The sequence below is a fragment of the Musa acuminata genome, chromosome BXJ2-10 (assembly GCF_036884655.1).
Source record: "Musa acuminata AAA Group cultivar baxijiao chromosome BXJ2-10, Cavendish_Baxijiao_AAA, whole genome shotgun sequence".
Taxonomy (NCBI): domain Eukaryota; kingdom Viridiplantae; phylum Streptophyta; class Magnoliopsida; order Zingiberales; family Musaceae; genus Musa; species Musa acuminata.
This window is the reverse complement of record NC_088347.1, coordinates 30209979-30230394: the sequence shown is the minus strand read 5'-3', so window position 1 is coordinate 30230394 and position 20416 is coordinate 30209979. Positions and strand designations below refer to the sequence as shown.

The 20416-nt window shown below is 39.3% G+C and overlaps 3 protein-coding genes and 1 long non-coding RNA gene across 6 annotated transcripts; 2 read left to right on the top strand and 2 right to left on the bottom strand.

Moving 5' to 3' along the window:
* Positions 1-673: 673 nt before the first annotated feature.
* On the bottom strand, positions 674-3994 carry LOC103968651 (uncharacterized). Of its 2 annotated transcripts, XM_009381932.3 has the most exons (6): positions 3322-3994; positions 2929-3021; positions 2782-2849; positions 2557-2695; positions 2129-2239; positions 674-1049 (listed from the first exon to the last, which is right to left on the bottom strand). In XM_009381932.3, exons 1-6 carry the CDS (start codon positions 3946-3948, stop codon positions 1044-1046), a joined length of 1044 nt encoding a protein of 347 aa, XP_009380207.1. In that variant the 5' UTR covers positions 3949-3994; the 3' UTR covers positions 674-1043. The 2 variants fall into 2 exon arrangements, with proteins under 2 accessions (XP_009380207.1, XP_009380208.1); XM_009381933.3 differs by lacking the exon at positions 2129-2239 and having other exon boundaries at positions 3322-3993.
* A 1182-nt stretch (positions 3995-5176) lies between these two features.
* Positions 5177-9309, top strand: LOC135625979 (uncharacterized). Its single transcript, XR_010492226.1, has 3 exons — positions 5177-5639; positions 8689-8770; positions 9214-9309. It is a non-coding gene; the product is annotated as an uncharacterized LOC135625979 (long non-coding RNA).
* An 86-nt stretch (positions 9310-9395) lies between these two features.
* Positions 9396-12415, top strand: LOC103968649 (transcription factor MYB93-like). Of its 2 annotated transcripts, XM_009381931.3 has the most exons (4): positions 9396-9473; positions 10802-10940; positions 11080-11209; positions 11294-12415. In XM_009381931.3, exons 2-4 carry the CDS (start codon positions 10808-10810, stop codon positions 11925-11927), a joined length of 897 nt encoding a protein of 298 aa, XP_009380206.2. In that variant the 5' UTR covers positions 9396-9473; positions 10802-10807; the 3' UTR covers positions 11928-12415. The 2 variants fall into 2 exon arrangements, with proteins under 2 accessions (XP_009380206.2, XP_064985396.1); XM_065129324.1 differs by having other exon boundaries at positions 11080-12415.
* Positions 12416-13375: 960 nt separating this feature from the next.
* On the bottom strand, positions 13376-20039 carry LOC103968648 (ubiquitin carboxyl-terminal hydrolase 3). The gene is made up of 6 exons (XM_009381930.3): positions 19638-20039; positions 16413-16529; positions 15280-15378; positions 14934-15137; positions 14644-14825; positions 13376-13994 (listed from the first exon to the last, which is right to left on the bottom strand). The coding sequence occupies exons 1-6, from the start codon at positions 19758-19760 to the stop codon at positions 13595-13597; spliced, it is 1125 nt and encodes a 374-aa protein (XP_009380205.1). The 5' UTR covers positions 19761-20039; the 3' UTR covers positions 13376-13594.
* Positions 20040-20416: the final 377 nt, after the last annotated feature.

Here is a 20416-nt window from a genome sequence, read left to right as displayed (position 1 = left end):
ATAGATCATGTACGACTGACATTCGTTCATAAGTATAAAAGTCAATCTCCTTACCAGCGTCTGATGTGAACTTGCCAAGGAGGGAGCAATAACCTGGTGAGGGAGGAAGAGCAACTCCTTACTCTACCTCGGATCAATTTTGGAGATGAAGCCTAGATGTCGATCGCCTCCGTTCGAGCATCCGCATGAGTGACTTTAACTCGGGATTGGACCGAGCTATGTTGATCCATTAGCTGTGGCGTAAGGGTCCCAAAAAGGTGAAAGCATGAATGAAGTCTCGATACGATTATTTTAGATGACTGCAACACTGACAATGTGATTCCTCTGCCCAACGTCAAAGGTAAGACGCTAGCAAAGGACATCGAGTACATGAAGAAGCACGCCGGCGAGGAGCAGGTGGCGGATGAGGAGGAGCTCAGGGCATGGGACGGTGAGTTCATGAAGGTCGACACAGGCATTGGGGAGTAGAAGTGCATTCTGATTGTCCCACATGGATGTTGATTTGGATCAAAAGACAAAGTTGTGTCGAGGGAGGAAAAAGTGTCAGCTGAGGCGACACCCTTCAAGATTGCATGCATCAGAAGCATTTCGGACAAGACTCCTTCGATATTGAAATTAATTTCTTATTCGAAGAATTTGATCAAATGTCAAATCTACATAAGTGTAATCGTGATGAAAGAACTCAGATTTAGGGATCTTTTTATAGTGCAGCATGAAAACATTACACTCTATCCGGCCATAAATACAATTATGCACCAACTAATGTGCAATCGAGATTAATATCTGATTTCTATGTTTAGAAAATGATGAGACATATGACCATTTACAATAACGAACAATTGCTAAAATTCAATTTATCATGAAATGGAGAAGCATGCATAATCAGATTTCCTGGGAAAGGTTGGAAGCTCGTCTCAAATCCGCAAGCAAGTCTTGCGCAGATAACTGCATCATCGAACATAGCGATATATGGATGCATGTAGAACAGCTTGATGATTGCGCCTGCCTCGGTTCTTGAGAACAGCAATCAGATATCCATCAAACTACACCTGCAGCATAAGGCAGAAAATTTGGTATAAAGCAAAAGCTGAAGTATTCGAAATGCAATGTCAGGAGCAGCTTTCTACAGATATTTACTCATTCTTCAAGCTAATCATACTTTCAAAATCGTAAGAAGTAAAAAATGGCTGCAGATACATACATTTACAAGGCATATTTCAACTATGAAAGCTTAGAGAGGTAAAGTAAAATAATAGCTAAGATTTGCAATGTTTCATAGCCACGAGGTGCTTTTAGTGGCTCCAGTGTGCTTCAGGTGTGTAAAGAAGTTTCAATCTTGAACTGCATGTCACAGAAGATCCTCTATGAGCCACCAATTGTTCTGACATGAACTCGTAAACCCTTCATGATAGATAATGATTTTTCAATATCATATTCGGGCGGCAATTCATCAGCTTATGGAGTTGACCTTCCTAGAGATGAATTTGGGCATAACTTGAGGATGAAATACACAGTGAAAGCAAATTGGTGCAGTCAATATCTAGCTAGAGATTTATAGCTAGTTGAATCGATCATTTCTTGTTAGTTGAACTTATTCATGAAGTGAACACAAGCCGCTTATAAGATATGTATCGATCTGTTTAATGTTCTCGTTACACGGTGAAAGCAACTTCATGATCTTTTTAATGTTCTTTTCTATTTTCTTCCAACACCAGCATTTTCCATCCTCTCTTTTTTACCTAGTCTATTGCTAGTTTTTAACTGAGCAATCCTAGAACGTATAAGATCTACACCCCAGGCCATTATATTAGTCTACCATGAGAGAAACTACCATCAGAGAAGAGACCATTTTATACTTGCATAAGAGAATCTTTCTGATGATGTTTAAAATGTTCTTATTTGATATGCTTAAGTAGCCAACATTTACCAAGAAAAGAATAACATATAAACAAATTAAGTGCAACAAAAAGTAACGAAACCGGAATATTTTGCAGTGCATATAAGTCATATGAATGCGGAGTATATTTTCATCAGTTTGCGATACTTTATATTCTTAAAGACTGGTAGTCTTCTTCCAAGATTATCATTCTTCACAATTTAAACAAAGCAAAATAAGTGATTATCTTACATCAACAGATGTTATCCATGCCTTTTTAGGTACCCCTTGAAATTTAGAAGCAAGCCTCCGCAGAGTCAAACCGGCAAAATTATAGAAAATTTTCCACCGCATTCCACAACACTATATTTATCAAAACAAACGAATGAGCAGCTTTTCTAACAGCAATAATCAGAAAACTTAGCTCAGTCAGGTCATTATCTCAAATTTTTAAGGTCATTTTTCTAGCATGGTGGAATGATTTCTATTAAAGGCGTTCTCAATATTGGTTTCATAAACTAGATTTCTGGATTGAATCATTCAGTTCTCAATTCTCAGATATGTTCTTCCATTAGATATAAAGCCGAAAAAGATATTTCAAAGAGAAAGCCTCAGACTACTTTGGTCATTCTTTAGGATTGTAAGCTCAAATTTATTTTCATAGAAAGGAGGCCTCATACCATCTGCCCATTGTGATTCTTGAGGGGAGAATCAAGAAAGAATGCTATTATGTGCCGACATAGCTCTTTGGATTTTTCAAGATTAACAGCATGTCCAGCATTGCTGATGACCACTAACCGAGCATTATCCCCTAAATGCCTGGAGATTTTAAATTAAAGTCATATAAAATGCTAAAAAAAAGAAAAAAACAAATTCAAACTGCAACTATAGTACGGCACACAGACCTCTTTAATCTGTAACCCAGTTCTAGTGGAAAAATCTGATCTTGCTCTCCCCAAATTATCAAGGTTGGCTGCAGGGAGAAACCATTGTCTCATCAATAACATGATTCTGAAGTTCATAAAACAGATGAAGAAAGTTGCTGAAATCACCTGGGTTATCATTGGAAGGTCCGATAGCTTCCTGTCGTTGATCAACGCATGGATTAGCTCTGTCTTTTCTCTCACATAATTTGTGCACATCACCTGCCATAGAAGACAAAACTCAAACTATCAAACCAAATTTAGGTGATCAAGCTACATCTATACTAGAACAAAAATCCTTAGGATGAAATAAAACTGCATTTTTGCTGTCGGTTAGGCAAAATAGGAGGTTTATATGAATGTTTAGCTGTTAAGGATGCATATGATTCAGATCAAATAGAAATAAAGCATGATGATTATGGTTTGGGTAATTTGGATTGAATTCCAGAAGCATTGTCACAGAATTGCACACTTAGTGTACAAGAAGCTACAAGAAAAGAGACAAGAGAGGCCAGCTCTCACCTGTATGTAATCCCAGAGGAAGCAAGACGGCATCACAGGCGGCGGCCGGACGAAGGACAGCCGGACGAGCTGCCGGAGCTTCTCTGGCCGCTGAGGCAACAGGATTTCGATCGCCTCCCCCATGTCCGACACGACGAAGAGCCCCGAAGCGAGGTCCCGCTCCTCCAGGCACACGCCGGCGCAGCACAGCACCACCCGCTCCACTGCCGCCGGGTACATCGCCGCCATCCGGTAGGCCACGAACCCGCCATAGCTTACCCCCATGAGGCCGAAGCGCCGCACGCCGGCGGCCTCCATTGCGGCTGCGATGCAGCTGGCCTGGTAGGACTCGGACCGGTCGGGGCCGAGGGCCTTGGAGGCGCCAAAGAAGAGGAGGTCGGGAACGTAGAGGTCGAAGCCGGCGCGAAGGAGAGGGCGGAGGTAGGCGGACCATTGCCAGATGGCGGTGGCGCCGAAGCCGTGGAGGAGGAGGAGAGGGGGCCGGGAGGGATCCGGGCGGGCGGGGACCCAGCAGTGGACGGTGGCGCCATCGGCGAGGGCGGTGGAGGAGGGACGGAGGCCGGCGCTGAGGAAGGCTCGGCGGTAGCACCGGTCTCGGGCGACGGTGAAGCTGAGGCACCGTGGCATCTCGGCTGCCGCGATCTGCCTCGGCCGACCTCCAGATCAGGATCGTTAGTTGCGGAGGCAGGTTATTGATTGGTCCAATTGGAACTTTCCTAGCCGTTGGATCTTCGACAGGGATTGGTAAAGTCCGCTGTACCGTCAGCCTCAGGGACCAGGAATTTACCCGCTAATTCGAGGACGCGTGCCAACACGGTCGAGTGTGATGCCTTGCTTTCCATTCGTGCGTTTCCCACTCAACTTGAGACAGAGTACTGGGCAGGGGCCCACACGGGTCCCGCCGCCTCTCGTGACAACGCAGGTAGAACATCATCTTCGGGATCCAGTAGGTTGAGTATCTAAATCATGTTGGTATTATTATTGCTATTTATAAATTATTTTAGGTCATTTTCCTCAATAAAAAACACAATAAATATGAAAAAAAAAAAAGAACAACCAATAACCACACGAGCGGAATTTTAGTTTAATTTGACAATGGTAGGATGAAAGAGGATCATGATCGAGGCTCAATGGTGATGATTGGACATCCTAAGTAAATCTGATCACTTCAAATTCTAATAAACAAAACATAATTATGAGATTTATTATTACTGAGTATTAAGTCATTGACAAGTAAATAACTTAATTAGATCGCTAACTTATTTTATGAATTTGATATCACTTTCCAATCAACACAAGATATTTCACTTTTCTATCAAACAAATTACAATTGACTTTTACGATTGAATTGTAACCAGGCACCAACCACGACTTTTACGATTGAATTGTAACCAGGCACCAACCACGTGTATCCTATACCCACAACCAACTAATCGATTTACTCACAAAATCATTTACTCGTAAGTTTTTCACTTATATCGATCTAAGATTAATATTTATGATAGAAATTCTATCGATATAATTGAGAATCAGACATAAATTTGGTTAATCTTATTATGTTCATAACATGTTAGATTCTCAATCAACATGATTCAATTCCGTTATGACCATATGATTTACCATCAAGTAGTGGGAACCATACTCTATTTGGTGGTTGAACACGTGTCCTCCGAAATCACGATCTTACGCCACGTTAAGCAAGCATTACATTCTGAAGCCCATACGGGCCGAAGCCCACGAAGGCCTAATAGCGTTCGTATTGTTTCGAACCCCGTCTCATCTCCCTCCAATTCCGTGCTCGTACGGCGCCCTATTCCCTTCCCGATCGCCCTCCCCGAGCAACACGATACCTGCCTCCCGAAGCCCTCGCTCGGTGATCGCCGCCTCCCAGAGATCCGTCTCTGCTACTGATGACCAGAATCCAGGGATCCTCTCTCTCTCGGTGCGAGTTCTCGGTCGAGACAGTAGCGCTGGGAACTGCCGGTTTCGAGAATTTGCCTCGAAAAGGTGGGTTCGCCTCTCTCGCAGTACCCGAGCGTTTTGGTCAAGGGGTTTGAAGAGAGTACGGTCTCTCATGCTGAGGAATCGGATCTCGGGGTCGTCCGGGATTGGCTATGTTGAGAATCATTGTTCGCTTCACCACGGCCATGGTAATCACAACAAAGGACACCAACAGTGAATTAGTTGTGTACCATATTGACCGTTCTACAAATTGGCCAAACTAAGAGCTCAGAGGTTCAGTGGTTTTGGTATCCGACAAGGAGCAGGGAATTCAACAATGTGGACTGCTTCAGAAGGAAAGCATAATTGCAGAACGGGTATTTGTTGTCAATCTATGCTCAATTTCTGATGTTGATATGCAAAAATACTTTTCCCCCATAATTTCTGGTTCTGGGACTATGACAGATTAACTTCTTTCTTCTAAGGTCTGAAAAGCATCAGTTTAGCGGGATATAGTATGCGGTATTCATCGCTACGAAAACTACGTTTTGCATTTTCCACACATTGTGTGAAAATGGTGGTGCAGTCACAAGGTTCCTGCCATTTTTTGATTAGGGAGGATGAAATGTGAATAGCCTTAATTAAGATTGGTTCTGTTACTCGAATCCTTGACTCTAGTTGCATTAGAGAAAACTGTGCTAAGGCTTTCTCTTAGACTTTAAGTAAGAAGGTGATTACAATTTTCACGAACTGCAATGCTAAGTAATAGGTCCCTGTAATGTAGCTTCCAATACAATATATTAGTTGTTAGTTGTGGTAGTACGAGTATCATGCTACTCATAAATAACCCAATAACATGTTTAGTGAACAAATCCCCACTTGTGACTAATACACAGATTGGATAATTAAGTTGGGTAAATAGATGAACTCCAAGTCCATTATTTTTTTCTGCCGTTGCTATGACCACTAGAGCTAGATATGTGCATGCAGAAATTTAAAAATTATGAGTTAATACACCAGTCCAATATGTGGTTTGTATGATTACTACATAATAGCTTAAATTAAAAGTGCGAACTTGGTCAAAATCAGTAGGTGTCAAATTCTGTCCTGATGATACATCATAATATCTACAAATCTGTTGGCAACAAAACCACTGCTGGGAAACCAAGTACTCAGTTTCATCCATGCAGGATCAGAAGTTGCAAAAGCTGTGTTCATACGTGCAAGAGGATGGGATATTGCAAAATCCTAATTGTATATTTGATTTTATAAGAAACTCATTTGTCCAGTAGCTGATCAATTACTTAACCTAAGTATGGACTTTTATAATGAAAAGGCTTGTGATGAATTAGAAAATATCCCTTGGGATGCTAATGTTAATCTTGGATACAAACAATCTATTGCTTTCTTAATCTAGGACACAAACAATCCAAGTAATATGTCATATGGACGAAGTTGTTCTATGTTATTGTGCATGTAAGTAAAGATGAAAATGAATCATACAAAAGATTAGAGGTATTTTCAAGGGAAAAAGGGCAATAGCAGAATCACATGAAAAAATAGAATAGCTTGTCACTATGATGTCTGAAAAGAAATATCGAGGTGAAATGAACTGTAAGGCTAAGCAGTAAGCACTAATTCCAATTGTCCGTTAGAAAAAAGGAGTACAAATTTAGGTTATATTAGAAGGAATAACTTCCATATGGTTGATGGGTACTGGCCCTTAAAGACTAAACTGTTTTTTTCTAATTACACAGTATATATCAGTATATATTTGTGAACTTATTGACATTTTAATTTAGGTGTTTAGACCATTGTCACTTTCAGTTGAGCATGCAATTATTATGTTGTGTCACATTTTCTCCTTGAGTCAGATTTAGGCAATCTTCTGCTTTTGTTGACTTCTAAAGACATGCAAGCAATTATTGACATATGTTCATAGATCGATAGTCATGTGAAGAAAACTGTGTACCACAAATGACTGAAATTCCAATCACTACAATAAGGCATTCCACTTCTTTTCAAACTTGAACTTGTCAAGCTGAATAAGTAAATTAAATGTTGAAAGAATTATATTCCTTATACCCTCTTTAAACTTGTCAAGTTGACAGTAGGATATATGATATCGTTACTTGTATTATTTTACCTTTAAGCCTATGCTCAATGGTCCACAAGTGGATCAAACTTATGGAGTGAGAAATTTATGACCTAAATAGATAAATGTGCAGGTAGCAAAGAAGGAAGATATTACTGAGAATATAAGGTTCCAAGCATACCACAGATGAACTTGTCAATTATGTTCTATGAGGTTCTAGGTACAAAACTTTTTATAATGTTGGGCATGGTCATCTAGAAAATTCAAGTTAAAAAGTCTCATGTAATTGAATTGTGCAGTGGTGCTTGGGATTTGCTTCTCTGGTGGTTGCAACTGATGAAGTCTGTTTAAGAATATTATAATATATTTGTCATGTTGAAGTGTTGAAACATTGTTTGATTAGGTATGATAAATTTACACCTGTTCTCTGGTGTAACTTGTGTGGTGATACCTACTGAGTTTCTGATATAAGAAAGAGACTAGGTGAGAAGATTGAGACTCACTACATCTACACTGTCAAACACTTGAATTTTCTCCACCATTCTGTTATGGTGTAACTGCTTTGGATCCCAAACTCTAGTTGAAATCGTTTATGTAATTATTTAGATTTCTGCTAGCATAATTATCAGCATAAGACATACTCTGTTGTAGTTGCTATCATGAACTGTCTTATTTTAGTTGCCTTGTATCTTGGAATCTCAGCAGATGGTGTGTTACTTGATTAACTAATGTTTCCGAAAGTTCTAAATCTAGCCACAACCACTAAGCTAGAAAGATTCAGCCACCTAGGAGTGACAGGATTTACTGTTTAAACCTGTTATTATCATTGAATCTTGTGAGATTAGCATTAGATTGTCCAGATCCTGCAGAAATTATATAACTGGTACACTATGTTGGGTTCAATTAAGAAGTACTCTGCTGATTTAAATATGGTGACCTGTGTAAATGCATAGGTTGTAGAAGCCATCTTCAATTATTTGGATGACAATACAGGTTTGATATAGATGACCACATTGTTTTTCGAAAATCTATTGGCATATGTATAGATGAAGATATGCAGACTATTTGCTGAGGTAGTTGACTCCTTCAGGTGGTTTAGTGGGCATCAACTTGTTTACATTTATTAATTTAGGGTTATGTCTGCCGACCCCACTTCTTTTTCCAACAGTTAAAACTGCAAGATAATCTATGCATACTGTTGTTGCAATGACATTGCTTAGACGAAAGGCAGGTAAGATAAGAAATTGGAATGTGACTACATTATCCGTTCATTTTATTAAATCTTGCATCTATAGCTCTACTTGGTGAAATTAATGATAGAATTATTGCAGGATATGTTTAAGAACTTGATGCACAGCCTACTTGTTATGAGTTGAAACTGAGAGTTACAAGGAAATTGGTCGATTAGTTGAGGTACAAATCTACATGCACTGTTTGGTGTCATAAGAGATGCATTTGAATATTTTTTGTTGAATATTTTTTGTTGGTTATTCATCTCAGAAGGAATCTTAGCCTAAAAAACTAATTCAATCACATAACGTGACACATTTTATTATCTGAAGTCTTTCGTACAAAATGACTTTTGATTACTCAGTTTTATGCACAGAATTGATCGTCTTTTTGCTTGCACACTTTTCGTTAAATCTCATTAGGATATACTTAGCTTGAACAATAACAGGCAGTTGACTTTTAAGCTCTTTGGAAATGATCAAGCAACAACTTGTATTTGATTCAAGCTCTGCTGGGGCCATTATGAATCATTGCTCCTGTTGAACCAATTTTGGAGCTGTACCGCACTGTCCCAGAAATCTATTACATATCCATATGAGAACCTTATCAGTGGCATGATCATGCAGGTACTAGAGGCTATGTCAATCATGGAGATCGTCCTTCAAAAGGCACCCTCGAATTAGGCAGGCAAAATTTTTAATGATGGCTGGAAGCAATCTGGTAACTCCATGCATATTATAAATATGTGATGTCTTCCCGTGTGGGATTTGATTATGCTATGGTCATTGAAGATGCTAAATGTTTACAGGTGGAGGATCCAAACTTTGCTACTGGCTACAAGTGGACTTGGATTGATGCTGTCTACCTACCATGACATTCTCACTAGGTACTGTTTTAGTTCACTTTCTTTGTGTTTCAATCATAACAAATATTTAGATTAAGAAATTTTTGGGTTAGTTCCTTTCTCGTTGTCTTCATATTTTCGTTAAGAAGGAAACGTAGTGAATGTCTTTTTTTGTTTTTGCTTTTTCCTCCTCTGCTAATCCAAAAACTTCTCCATACCTTCATCCCACCTGCTCGTTGCCTTCTGAGATTGGTCCAACACCTTTCTCACTGCAGTTCATGTACCTGCAAAGTCACAGTCTCCGGGGTTTCTACCAGAGATGGCCTCCCTGTGCTTTCTTGTATGTAGTCCTGAGCGCTTTTCGTGCAGTACTGGCCTCTCATCTGCATGTAATTCTGACCTAAGTCTCATTCCTAGAGAGAGATGATAATGTTTCAAGCATAGGTTCTGTACCAATAGGGATTTTGTTCATGTGTGAGCTACGCACACACACACACATTGGACGACAACCAGAAAAAGGAGCGTACCTTAAATCCTTTATCCAATGAAGATTATGTTGGCCTCAAATTCTTTTGTCTCTCATAAGTCTTTCCTTTATCAAATGTTAGACCTCTTATAATTTTTACCCTCCTTTTACTAGAGGACAATAAGTTAAGACATTTCCCAACTTCCCAACCAAAACAAGAACTTAGCATTGGTGGTCTTATCTGTTCCTACAGAACATTTCAACCTTCTGATGATAGTTTAATATTATGTTATTCAGCAAAGTATTGTACTGATAAATATTATAAGCCTGCGATAAACTGAACATATTCTTGCAATAAACTGGAAAAAAAGAGGAATCAACGGAGTTGGTTGGGGTGGGAAACTGTCACCTCTGAGCATGTCCCCTCTACCATAGCAGTGGATCTAATTTCCTGTGCATATGGCAATGCCCATCCAATATAAATGTTTGTTTGGTACGAATCCTATTTGAAGTGATTAGAATATGCTTGTAATTGACCCATTATCCTCAATTATGAGTTTTTGACTGAAACAGCAGCAGATGACTTCAAACGTGGCCACAAAAAGAAAAAACTTGGATTAGAACAAAAACATTTTGATCAGACGAGTGTTTTCTATGCCTATGAGAAGTGAGCCTAAGAGGGTTTAGAGCTAATTTAAGGTTGTTTCTTTTTTTCCATAGATCAGGTTTCATCTGGCCATAGAATACTTGTGCAGAAAAGAAAATTTGCCCTTTAAAAGAGTAATAGAAGGGTTAGTTGGTCATTTCACTTGGATGGATTAGACATGATTAGATCCAGTGTATAAATGGCTTTGTGCGCTAAGATTGAGAGGAGGCAATTTAAGTTCTGAACCTTCCACAGCAGGAGAGGATGGGAAGACCCCCATGCTGTGATGAGAGTGGCATCAAGAAGGGTCCTTGGACCCCTGAAGAGGACCAGAAGCTCATCCAATACATCCAGAAGAATGGCCATGGAAGCTGGAAAGCCCTTCCGAAACTTGCTGGTCTCTCTCTCTATCTCTCTCTCTCTCTCTCTCTATATATATATATATATATGTGTGTGTGTGTGTGGGTGTGTGTATGTGTTTTCTCTGTCTTCTATTTTCTTTTATATGTAAGAGGTGTGGTTTGGTTGTTATGCAGGGCTCAACAGATGTGGTAAGAGTTGCAGGCTAAGATGGACAAACTATTTGAGGCCAGACATAAAGAGAGGGAAGTTCTCACCAGAGGAAGAGCAAACCATTCTTCAGCTCCACTCCATCCTGGGAAACAAGTACACGGAACACATTCAAACATCTTGCACCACTGGCTCGTCTGAAGCTTCTTTTTATTGTTCCTTCTACTTTTACATTCTCAGGTGGTCAGCCATTGCAACCCACCTCCCGGGTCGGACCGATAACGAGATCAAGAACTTCTGGAACAGCCACCTGAAGAAGAAGCTTATCCGTATCGGCGTCGACCCAATGACGCATCGCCCGAGGATGGATCTTCTGGCCACCTTGACTCAACTTCTGTGCCTTGCAGACCTCACAGGGATCATGGAACTCCGTGCATGGGATGATCATGCAGCCAGGTTTCTGCAGTCTCTTCTCCAGTCTCCAGCAACAATTAATATGAGCAGCTTCAGTAGCATCATTCCTGAGATGAAGCCCATGAGTTCAATGAACACGCAAGCCCCAGATACTACTACTTCAGTTCCATCTCCTGGCCTTTTTCCAGCAGCTATATCCAATGCTGAATTCTATGGTGTGCCAGAGATGTCATTCGGGTTTCATCAGCAGCCTCTTGGGAACTATGTAAAAGAGGATTCGACTTGCAACGATGAACTAGAAGCAGCCATGTCTACTCCATCAGCTCTTCTCAGGGATGCCGATCGATCATTGGGCAATGGAGACAATTGCAGCATTTCCAGTAATAATGCCGGAAGCGTGCTTCGTCCATCTTTCTGGTCTGAGTTCTTTGACGACCCCCTTGTGCGCGGACCTATATGATATATTAACCTCATCATCCTTGCGAGGTTTGTGCTTGGTGGATTCGAGACTGTCGATGAGGAAAGGCCACCCTTTCTTTTCTTTGTACAACGTTTGCCAATGCACATATGTTGATTGTTATCCTCATCTTTTGTTAAGACAAGCAAATAAAAATATGATTGAAGAAAGAACCTGTCATCTACATACATGGATCCGAGTCAATGCCATAGTTAAACTATACGATGGCAGAAAAGTCCATGAGAGAGTTGATTGCCTCTTCTTAATCTAAAGTAATATAAAGAGCCACATGTTTCATCACCCATCCTTTAACAGTATAATGCAGTCTTCTTAATCCAAACTTATCCCCCGTATCATGCAGTCTAATGCACAATAAACAGCTTCTTCTTCGTCGTCGTCGTCGTCGTCGTCGTAGGTGACAGGAGTCAGTAGGTCGTTGTCAGGGACTGAAGCAGCAAACCAAACTTCATGGAGTCCATTTCTCCATGCATCTCACGAAGTCTCATACGTCATTGCAGCCAAACATTAGAAATTTCAGACTGGAACGCAACGTAATATGTCCCTCGGCTGGCCTCCTATCGATGACAACATGGAGGCCCGTACACATCTTGTGACGTGGTTGATGACACCGAGAAGGAAAGAAAGCGATGTTGTCCTACATCATCATTTTCATGAAACTGGTTAGCGCAAGCAACAAAAACATTTTCATGAAACTGGTGCTTCTGATCAACCATATTATTCTTTCAAATTTTGACCATATGAAAAAGGCAGATTTATCATATCATAACATGGTCTACTATGACCCAAACTACATCCTTCCACCATGTATGACCTTTTTTTTTACCTTAGATATATACACACATACAGACATAAAAGCAAAAAAAAAACTATTAACTATTCCTTGCACATACATACATACATACATACATACATACATACATATTTATGTATATATATATTGCAGCACATGCATAAAAGAAAAAAAAACACCTATTGGCTACTCCTTGCACATATAGCCAACCAACCCAATTTCATATACAACAAATTTGGGCTTTAGTTAAAAGCCATTATTTAGCGACTTAATATAAGAAATATGTTTTCTATAAATCAATAGACTATGAAAGTAGAACTTCCATAATGCATCTGTTTACATCAATCACTCTCATGAAGAATAAACACCACGCATAAGCAATGTCGGAAAAATGCAAAGTTATATCCAATTGTAATCAAGCAATAAAATACAAAATCAAAGAAACCAATAATTAATTGGGGGGCGGGCATCACAGGTACAATGGTTTTTGGTCTCGAGGGATGAACCTAACAAAGATTCAAAGTCAATCATTGCTTTTGGGCCAAACACGTAGAAATCACTCACCAAATTAGGGCAGACATTGATTATGTAGATACAGCAAATCCACCAAGCAAACCATGGCATGCAATAAATATCTCTCTCCTGTGAACCTTTCACATCCTGAAAATTCCTTATTAGAGAAAAAGATTATGGGCTTCCACCATCCACTATACACTGCATTTACTGTAAATATCACATCCTCTGGTTAAGCTCTATACCTAGAATTTGAATAGCAATTCTAAAAAATATATATTAGGGAAAAAAAGGTATTAATGGCTGGAAAATGAAAAGTGCCTCAAAACCCCAAATGATGAGCTCCTCAGCTGCTTTTACCAAGGCTCTCATAGAACAAAATATACCCATGTTCTGTGTTGCTCGGGTACTCCTGTGAAGAACCAAAGTACTTGTGCATAGTCAATTCATCAATCATCTCCACAGTCTCATCGTCAAAGTAGAGCCAGTGGTTATGACTCTTGACGAGACTGACATAGTGACCATGGTTCGGACCAGTTCCTATATGAACCACAACTGCAAAGAGTGAATACTCTGTGTCGGGATCTTCGACAGTGTTCATAAGTTTCAACTCCATGGGAAACACGACCCGGTATGATAGCTTCTTGTTACGACCAAGGTGCTCAATATACTTGAAGCGCTTGAGATGAATTACCAGGATGCTTGGTGGCTTCTTAATCTTCATCCTCTTCTGGGCCTCTTGCAAACTGCCCCAGCACAAGAACAAGAAAAATACCCATTCAGATACCGATAACTCAAATGCGAAAGGTATTATGAAATTGTTCGCAGGTGAAAAAAATGACAAGTTTAAAGGTAACCATGAATCTGTTTGACAAAAATGTTTCGATCTTTTATCTTTTTTTTTTAGTGTCGTTGACATTTAGTGATCAATTTGACAAAAAAAATGCCATCAGGAAGAGACTATTGTGGCTAATTATCAAAACAGGATCCAAGGGTCCAGACTTCCAGCAAGAAAAAGATGCTGCAACTTGAAACTCATGATTCCTGAAACTTAATGCAAACGTACCAGCTTAATGACTACTATGTGGTAAATTAGTTTGGTTATTGAAACCCAAAATGAAATATAAACAGAATTGATGATCCAAATATTTCATCAGTACCAACACAATAAAACACAACTGCTTCAATCAAAACATGAGTTGATTTTGGTCCAAATATGCTATTAAATACTTGTATGATAATGGATGAGACCATGACTAACAGTCTTTCTTGGACGATGCTACATTTGACCTTGGAGACTATAGGTTTACGATGATTGAGGGAAAAGGGCACAACAAAACTATGATGAGACTTAATGAGAGTAAAAAGAACAGTTGAGTGAAAGACACAATGTACCTGCAGCATTTGTCGCAGAAGAACTTGTCCTCTGCATTCAGAGTCTCTGTTGAGCTAAAATTCTTGAGACAACTTGTGATTGAACTATTTTGCTCAATGTCAAGGCTTAGGTCAAAAAATGTTTCATCTCTTGCAGTAACAGTTTCACAACGCAAGCACCTCGTTTCATTGGTTAGAATACCCTGTATGTGAAAGGACAATGACCATAAACTTGCCTGGGTTTCTGCAATAAATCCGAATTAACATCCAACAGTAAAACAAGGATTACCAGACATGATCACTTGATTTACCTGAAAACTGTCATGAACCCAAGTAACAAAAGGGTCTTTCCGTAAGCCATTGACAGGAGGATTGCTTGGACCATTTGCAACCTTCTCAGATGATGATGACGATGATGATGATGAGGCTTCAGGGGAAGAATTTGCAGCATTGGACTCTCTCTCCAGAGTATCAACAAGCTCATTAAGCAGGAAATTCAGAAATTCATGTGCATCCTACAAATATACAAAGAGATAACAGTGAATTAGCTACAAGAACTTGTATCATTCAGAGCATACAATCTCTGGAACCGATATGAAACTGCCACCATGTCAATTTTCCGACAATACAAATTACACAGCAAGCATCAAAACTTACCTGGTGCATATAGCTGCGGAAGAGTTCATTTTGTTTCTTCACTCTTTGCACAAAACGCCTAGGAGATATAACGCCAGTTTTCTTCTTCTGAGAGCTGATCTGCACAAAGTAGCATGCAATTGAACATAACTGCAGTGCACATCTGATTTCCCTGGATATATCAAGCATAACAATTTTCAAGTGACAAATATCAACTGGACAACTTAATCATACAGTTACAAGAGAAAGTAGATGGCAACTCAAATAAGATGACTTACCAAATAACATTCCATCACTAAGATACAATAAACTTGATGGATTTAACTGACACAAAGTATCATGGCCTCACATTATTGACTTAGAAGGAAAAATAATTGTCAAGACCGCAGAATAAGGTGATGCAAAGCATCTACTGGAAGTTAATAAGAATTTATGCTGTAAGTGAAAATTCATCACTATTTGCAAGTAATTGTCAAGTAATCACTGGTGCTAGGACTATAGGAACTGTTTAGCAAGCTTAATACAACTATAGGATTAAATCAAGGTCTGATCTTATTTTTTTCAGTATAAAAAATCTATGAATTTACTGATCATATACAGGATAAACCATCGTGCGTATGTTATTTGCCGACAGTATTATTTTGACTGATGAGGGTGTAACCAAAGTGTGACTAACACTAAATATATAAAATATGATTTCAGAAATACTAACAAGTAATGAGGGTGTAACCAAAATGTATAAAGTTATAAGTACCTATGAACAGAGTTTTTGGTACCTTGGACATATTAGTCATAGAGTAAAAGCTAGATGGTTGAAGTGGAGAGCAAAGTTAAGTTTGATCATTGTGTTTCCCTTAGATTATAAGGTTATGAGCAATTTTGTTTTCACCCAAGAAAACAATTTTGTAAGACCATTATATGGTGTGAGCAACTTTTAAGTTTTAAACACATAAAATAGTGATAAATTTTCTGTCTAAGCGAACATGTCCCTCAGATCATCATGTTCTTTATTTTTCTTTTTTTCGCTCAGGACTGTAGTGAAAAATACAATTTAGGAGCATCATAAAGTGAAACAGAATTTCTACATATTGATGAAATAATGTAGGTAGAATTATAAGAATAATGAAATGAGAAATCCTCATGAAACCACAAACCTGAGAGAACAGATCGGCAAGACATGTCAAAAGGTTCTCCTCTGCATCCCCAACATTTTTGTTGTTTTCATAGTAATCCAGCAATTGCTCACGGAAGGGGATGCAAAAATAAAGCACCTGCATGTAACATGCCATAATGACACTAGTTTATAAATAAATTAGAACATGAGGGAATACATACTAAAGAAAGATCCTCAAAGTGGATCACTTAAAGTTATATTTTCAAAAGATCATTTTAACATATGCAGAACTTTCTTATCACTTTAGTAAGGGAATAAAAGTTAATATGTTATTACTACAACATTTGGGACAATCAGTCATCACATAGTGTTGTTTAGGCACAAATTCTCCTCATTAAAATAAATAAAAAAAATCCTAAAGCAGTTGCAATTTATTACATGTCAATAAGTTACATTCAACAAGTTCCCATCCATCTGAATAGATAAAGAACATGCCAACTAAAACCAACCCTGCAAGCAAGTAAACTACAATACCTACATTTCAAGACTTGATGCAACATACGGGAATATGTGGGGAAAAAAGTGAAGGAAACCAACGACCACTAAATCTACATGGTTTGCAAATTTTTCATCGTTTGATTTAGTGTGTCAAAACAATCATCCTCTACAAAGTAGGAATGTCAAAAAGATGAGAAATAATAAAAAATATATAAATTCGCCAAAATGATTTAAAATAAGAGTAAAGCTTATCAGCATAAAAGCCCAAATAGTTGAATAATGCCCGTCGAGCAACAAAGAAGGGTTACCTCTGAAACAAAGCTTTCAGGATCATTAAGGTGGACATATAGTCAACAAGAAAAGACTACAACTAAGTCGATCATACCAACAACAATAAAACTCTTGCCACACTTTCCCCTGAGAAGCTGAAACTACACCTATGCATCTACAAATAAATGTGCACCATGTCGTAGCATCTATTTCACTCCACTATGATGTTTTTTGACATGGAATTTTGTTTGATTAGAAAATTTTCAGTCCACACGTGCAGGACATAAAAAGGAAGTAAAGTACTTGTACTGACTATAAAATATATTCATACAATGCCAGAAAGGTAGACGAAGCTCCAACAGTGAAGAATAATCTGAAGATACTTAAAAGGCACAAGTAGAAATTAATTTGAATGTAACCTAGTGCTGTCAGCTGAATCATCGAAAAGGAGCACAACTGCTTGTTCACCTTACATGATGTATTGATCGCACGGTTGAGGTATCAGAATTTAGAAAGACAACCAAAATGAAATTTGGACGTACCTTCATGATCAAGGACCAACAGATGAGAAAAGGTGAACTTACATCAGCGGAAGAAACATATTAGTTATACATGGTGAATCAGAGGATGCTGCGAAAATTAAGAATGGAACTAACATATCAAATACTAACTGTCGAGAGTCAGAAAGCCTTAATTGTCCTATTGCCAGTGAAGTCAAAGGGCTCCTGGGCGCTCGCCTAGGCGAGCTGTGGCCCGAGCACCCGCCTATTGGGCTGGGTGGGCAATTTAACTCAGGCGCGGCGCAGAGGCTTGTCTGGGCCCAAGCGTTAGGCAGGGCGAGCTCCCTCTTCCCCACCTTATGTGACCCATGTATCAGTTTATTGCTGCTTTTGCTTCCCGCAGGTTCATTGACTATGCTCTACTGCCATCCCTTCTATTGCTTATAGGATCGAATCAATAGAAAAAAAATAACTAGGTCAAGTTGGCTGGTGGAAGTGGGTTCTCACTAGGCTATTCATCTAGATTGACCCCTTTACGGAGCTGTAAGAAAGCTTCAAGGATTTTAGCCAACTCAAACAATCACCGATAGTATTTTTCCCTCTTTGATGTGTTATTTTAGTTTTAGTTTATTTATATTAATCATGATATATATTTTTTAAATTATAATATTCGGGAGCGTCTTGCTTCATTCGAACAAGTGCCTAGAGCCTCAGGCATTTTGGGAGCCTTTTGGTATCTAACGCTTTCAACAACAATGTTTGTTGCTACAGTAGAAAAGGTAACAAAGATAGAATAAAGATAAAGACAGACAAAAAAAAAGGATAGTTTCCCAAGAAAAATAAAACTTGTCAAATGATAAAAACTATCATGTCGAACCTATGTTACACGAACTAGGATTATTTAATTCAACCCCATACTTGACTAGACCAAAACCTTTAATCATCTCAAATTTAACTAATTTGAATACATGCCCTTAGTTTCTGTGATAGTGAAACAACTGAGCATGTCTCCAAACAATCATAAAGCTTTATCACTACATCTAATGGAAGCCTTTGTATCTTTAAGATTAGTTCCAAATTGCACAATTTAAGTGAAGCTGAACAATATAACCGCAAAAACCTTCATAACACTAAAAAGATCTCAAGCATTGCAACAAAGGATGACTTTTATCAGATGGACTCTGCATGGATGATGGATCCTCATTTGTAGCTTTTCTTCTTAAATTAATTGTTCGATATTTGATCATTTTAGAATCGTTAATTCTACCAGATCTCAACTTCATATCTTTCTTTATAGTTACAAATATTTCCACTTTTATTTGCAAGAAATCAAAAGCATTTGATAAAATTCATTAAGAAAACAAACCTAACAGAAAAATCAAAAAACAAGAATTTCAGAGAAGGGGAGGCTTTGCGTTGTGGATAAATGCAAGCGCCACATGTTACATCTTATGGCCTCGAAGAAGAGACAATATGGGCTTCAAACACCAGTTTAAACAATAGGATGAAGGCAGATAAAGTTTCTTGACTGAAAATTTTACTTTAGATTTAGTTCAAGATCGATAGACAATGACTTGAGTTATAAAGGATTCTGACATACTGTTACGTTTTCTATAAGTTAACATGATAAGATCTTGAAGTCAGTAGTTGGTGAGAGCGAACACAATATTAAGACTTACAACACTAGTTTTCTTTTCAGTGGTTCACGTCTAAGATCTGGTGTGTATCCGGGTTCCCTCATGTTGAGAGCGTAAAACATATTGCAAAATTACTAGAAAGATCACATTTCAAGGAAAAGGACATTTGAATCAGCACGCTCTCCGTTAAGTAGCAAACGTTATAAAATTGCTTCCTACTTTTTCCCATAGGATGCAGAAATCAGATGTGATCCTATCATACGAAAGAGAAATTGACACAATAGGAAAGGGTCAAATTTGAGGAGCGGTTTCGTGTTTCTTTACGACGACGAAGAGGGAAAACATAAAAACAAAGGGAACCTGCAAGACGCTGTTGCAATAGCAGGTATTGCCGAAGTTCTCGAGACCAAAGTAGCGCTCGCCTTCGGGAAATTGCTCGCCGAGGGCCTTCTCCAACTTAGACCCCGTGGCGCCCATCACCATCCACCGTTCGTGCTCACCGCCCAGCAGCAATCCAAGCGCCGCAACCCGAACCCTGTCGCGTTCCCCCTATCGCTCCCTCAGCCGTCGGTTCCGAGGTTTCGCCCCCACCGATGGAGAGGCTCTTTCGACTGAAACGGGAAGGAATTCGTGCCTCGATCGTAAACGTCCCCACTAGGGTTTCCTCGCCGGCTCTTTCTGTAGTTTCCTTTCTTTCCCTCTTCGTTCTATTTATTTCGGATCGGTCCGTTGTTGATGATGGCGGAGCGCGACGGATCGGAAGACGGCGTTGAGAAGGTTTTATCTGGTGTATTTGATATGAGGCGACCGCCGAGTTACCCGTCTTTACCCCGAATCGATGACCCACGCGGGTCCCGCTGAGGATGCACACGTGTCAATAGCGGTGCGTTGTTCGGTGTGTGTAAATATATATAAATTCAAGCCGTTTACGATAGCTTTCTTTTCCGAGAGCGATATCTTATTTACGTGTTCACTAACTGTGTTCGATGCACCTGTCGTTGATTGGTCAGAGGCAGGTGGGGTCCAAACCACGGTGACAGAAAATGAAGGCTATCGAAACCGGAGTTACCGAAAAGGTACGAAGGAATTGCTTCGTGAAGGGTTTGCCCCACGTCACCGGGCACGTGTGTGCCAACGAA

Bases quoted from the DNA above. Each gene is read 5' to 3' on its own strand.
- LOC103968648 (XM_009381930.3), bottom strand. From the start codon at position 19,760: ATGGTGATGGGCGCCACGGGGTCTAAGTTGGAGAAGGCCCTCGGCGAG. The intron at 15,379-16,412 runs GTTTGTGGTTTC...TACTTTGTGCAG, and splicing joins TTGCCGATCTGTTCTCTCAG to ATCAGCTCTCAGAAGAAGAA. The intron at 14,826-14,933 runs GTAAATCAAGTG...TTTCACATACAG, and splicing joins GGGTTCATGACAGTTTTCAG to GGTATTCTAACCAATGAAAC.
- LOC103968649 (XM_065129324.1), top strand. From the start codon at position 10,808: ATGGGAAGACCCCCATGCTGTGATGAGAGTGGCATCAAGAAGGGTCCT. The intron at 10,941-11,079 runs GTCTCTCTCTCT...GTTGTTATGCAG, and splicing joins AGCCCTTCCGAAACTTGCTG to GGCTCAACAGATGTGGTAAG.
- LOC103968651 (XM_009381932.3), bottom strand. From the start codon at position 3,948: ATGCCACGGTGCCTCAGCTTCACCGTCGCCCGAGACCGGTGCTACCGC. The intron at 2,696-2,781 runs GTCTGTGTGCCG...TAAAATCTCCAG, and splicing joins CTGGGTTACAGATTAAAGAG to GCATTTAGGGGATAATGCTC. The intron at 2,240-2,556 runs GTATGAGGCCTC...TGATAAATATAG, and splicing joins AGAATCACAATGGGCAGATG to TGTTGTGGAATGCGGTGGAA.